The sequence below is a fragment of the Belonocnema kinseyi genome, chromosome 7 (assembly GCF_010883055.1).
Source record: "Belonocnema kinseyi isolate 2016_QV_RU_SX_M_011 chromosome 7, B_treatae_v1, whole genome shotgun sequence".
NCBI classification, from domain to species: Eukaryota; Metazoa; Arthropoda; class Insecta; order Hymenoptera; family Cynipidae; genus Belonocnema; species Belonocnema kinseyi.
The window spans coordinates 8,140,378-8,143,383 of NC_046663.1; the positions used below are offsets into that span (position 1 = coordinate 8,140,378).

Below are 3,006 nucleotides of genomic sequence, written 5' to 3' on the forward strand. Positions count from 1 at the left end.
ATCGACTCGGGATACTTATAAGATACTACCATGATTTTTTCAGATTTTTTGGTCCAAAAATAAATTAGGACAAAAACCGGCCTTACCGACCCTCCCCCTTTGGATAAATAAATGTGTACTGACCCGTACGTAGTCGTACGACCTGCATTTTGGAATTGTGTCCAGACCGAGCAGCAAGGACACCCTCGACTCGACTCCAAACACTGAGAACTGATCCGGCGAGTACGTTGTAACACCGCCGACGTAATCCAACCTCGCACTCGAGTCCCAGACTGACATTTTTACAATTTCCACGCCAGTAGGCGTGCGAACAAGTGTTCACGGAAGCCTCGTATTGCTGCGTCCAGTGCGTCTCGGCGTCTTCAGACGACACTTTTTTGTACTTCTTTTCCAGCTCTCCCAGTGTCTCCTGGCGCAATTGTAATCCTGTATTTGGCCTGCGATAATAATAATAATAAATAATAATACAATGTAAATATAAATATAAATAATAATAAAAATTATTATTATATATTATATTATAACACCGTATATTTATATTGTATATGTAAAAACCCACCAGGGCACACATGAGAGAGAATAAATTGAATTGAAATAAATAATAATAGAGGAGCCTCGGTGGCTCAGTTGGTTAGACACTCGGACTTCACCTCAGAGGTCCGGGGTTCGATCCCTGAGTCGGTACTTCTAGAAATTTTTCAAATGCACCTTTACCGAGGTTCTGGTGGTTCGGAACCCACCTTAAGCTGTAGGGTCCCCCATCGTGTACTTGACTACAACCCAGTCCGTCAATGATGGGATAAAAACCAGACTTTGTCCAATATGTCTGGGCAGACTGCTCTCATCAGATCACTTGATTGCATTATAAAAATGCGTCCGTGACTGATGATATATACTGGGACAGCCCCGTGCAAAAATAATCAAATAAAAAATCCAACTCTAACCAAAAAAAAATGCCTTAGACATGTTGCACAGTATAAGCCTGTGACAACAATTCAACACAGAAATGTTTTTAAAAATAATAATAATAATCATCATCAGTAAATACCAGCCCCTTGCCTCGACCGTGTATGTGTATGTAGTAGTAGTTTTCTTACGATCCGGAGGGAAAATGTCGGTCAAACTAAGCCAACAGATGGCGCCACAAAAAGTAGGCCTGTCTTTTTCATTGAATTGCATTAAGAAAAAGCAAAAATAATTAAAAACTTGATGCTATTTGTAAATAAACAAAAAAGAATATCTGAAAAATAAGAGTAACTATTACTAATTATTTCAAAAAAGAAAAAGTCATAAAAATATGTAGCTTAATATGAATAAAATTTAATTTAGAGATACATTTTGAAAGCAGTTCGAACTTTATATTTTTGTGATTTATTTTGCTCATATTGTTCGATTTTATTATTTGTTAAAGTTAAACAAAATTATTTGTTGTTAAAATTATTAATGTAGCTAATGAAAAAATTGATAATATTAAAGGCCTCAATGACAAAAATATCTAAAACATATACATGATCAGAAGAATTAATGAAAAATATTTTACTTATATACAATATAAATATTATAATAATTAGAATATGTAAGGCTACAACTTAAGTTCCAAAGTGAAGAATCTTCGTTCCTTTAAAATCTTAAAAATTTCAAGTTTTGAAGGAAATATTTTTAAAAAGTAGTGGTAATTGTAATTAAAATGCTTCAGAGTATCATTTGGGAAAAAGTCAATGACACTAATGATAAAGTGGATTTAATATAATGTATATATTTATTTAAATTAAACCAAACCTCATATATACATTTATTCAGTTCAATAATTTGTTTCTCAATCTTGAAAGCTTTTTTCTCGCTGCATTCAGACCCTAATAATTTTATTTAAAAATTTTAATTTAAAGGAGATTTTGAATTAAATAGTTAATTATATTATTGCAAATTTCATTTCTAAAATAAAAAGACTATAAGCTATTAAAATTTATAAACAAACGTACAGTACTTATGACGCACAGTTGGAGAAAAAGCACTTTTTTCATTCAAAAATGTCCAGAGCCTTCAATTTTCTTGCGATTTTGGATTTTTCTTTTTTAAATTAAAGATCATTAAATTCTATAGATCTTGAGTCTCCGAAATTTTGTCTCCTCTTTTTTTTATTAATAATTTTTTCAGTCAAAGTATGAACAATGTCTTATTATCGGTGAAAAACATTTTTTTTGCTAAATGTGCTTCCCATTAATGTAGGAATGACATTTAATAACAAAAATAATTTAAAAGTTTATAATAACCACTGTGATAAACAATTTTTGTGTCAAAATATTAGAATTTGAGATCGTTCAAATTATAATTTCCTTCAATGGCTAGAACGATTTCAGGTATTCCTTAAAATAATAAATATTTAATAATATTTGATAAAATATAACAATTTAAATGTTTGTAAACAAATTAGATAAACAAATTTAAAATGTTTGCTTTTTCGCATAGTTATTATAAACTTTAAAATTATTTTCGTTATTAAATGTAATTCCTACATTAATGTGAAGCACTTTTAGCACCAACAAATTTTACCGATAATAAGACTATTTCTTAATTTGTTTATCAAATTTGTTTCCAATAAATAGATGGAATGATAAACAAATTATTTGTATTTTATGAGTCCCTAAACATTAATTTTAGACAATATAGTTTCCCTGATCAGTTATCAAAGCGTAAAAAATTGTTATGTACAAAATTTCAGTTTTTTCATGCTTTGAGTAGAAAAATTATTAATAAACAAATAGAGAAGACAAAAGTTCGGAGCGTCAAGCTGAATGAAAAAAAGTAAATTTCCTCCTACATTCCGTCATGAGTACGGTACGTTTGTTTATAGAGTTTAATAGTTTATAGTCTGTCAATTTTAGAAATGAGGTTTGCAATAATATAATTAACTATTTAATTCAAAATCTCCTTTAAATTTAATTTGTAAATAAAATTATTAGGGTTTGAATGCAGCCAGAAAAAAGCTTTCAAGATTAAGAAACAAAT

The 3,006-nt window shown here is 29.8% G+C and overlaps 1 protein-coding gene across 1 annotated transcript in view; it reads right to left on the reverse strand.

Moving 5' to 3' along the window:
• The window catches only part of LOC117176023 (protein strawberry notch), an 87,927-nt gene that overhangs the window by 11,511 nt on the left and 73,410 nt on the right, over positions 1-3,006 (reverse strand). Inside the window, exon 14 of the mRNA XM_033365986.1 lies at positions 124-437. Within this exon, the coding sequence (XP_033221877.1) occupies positions 124-437 (314 nt within the window). The remainder of the gene's footprint in view (positions 1-123; positions 438-3,006) is intronic.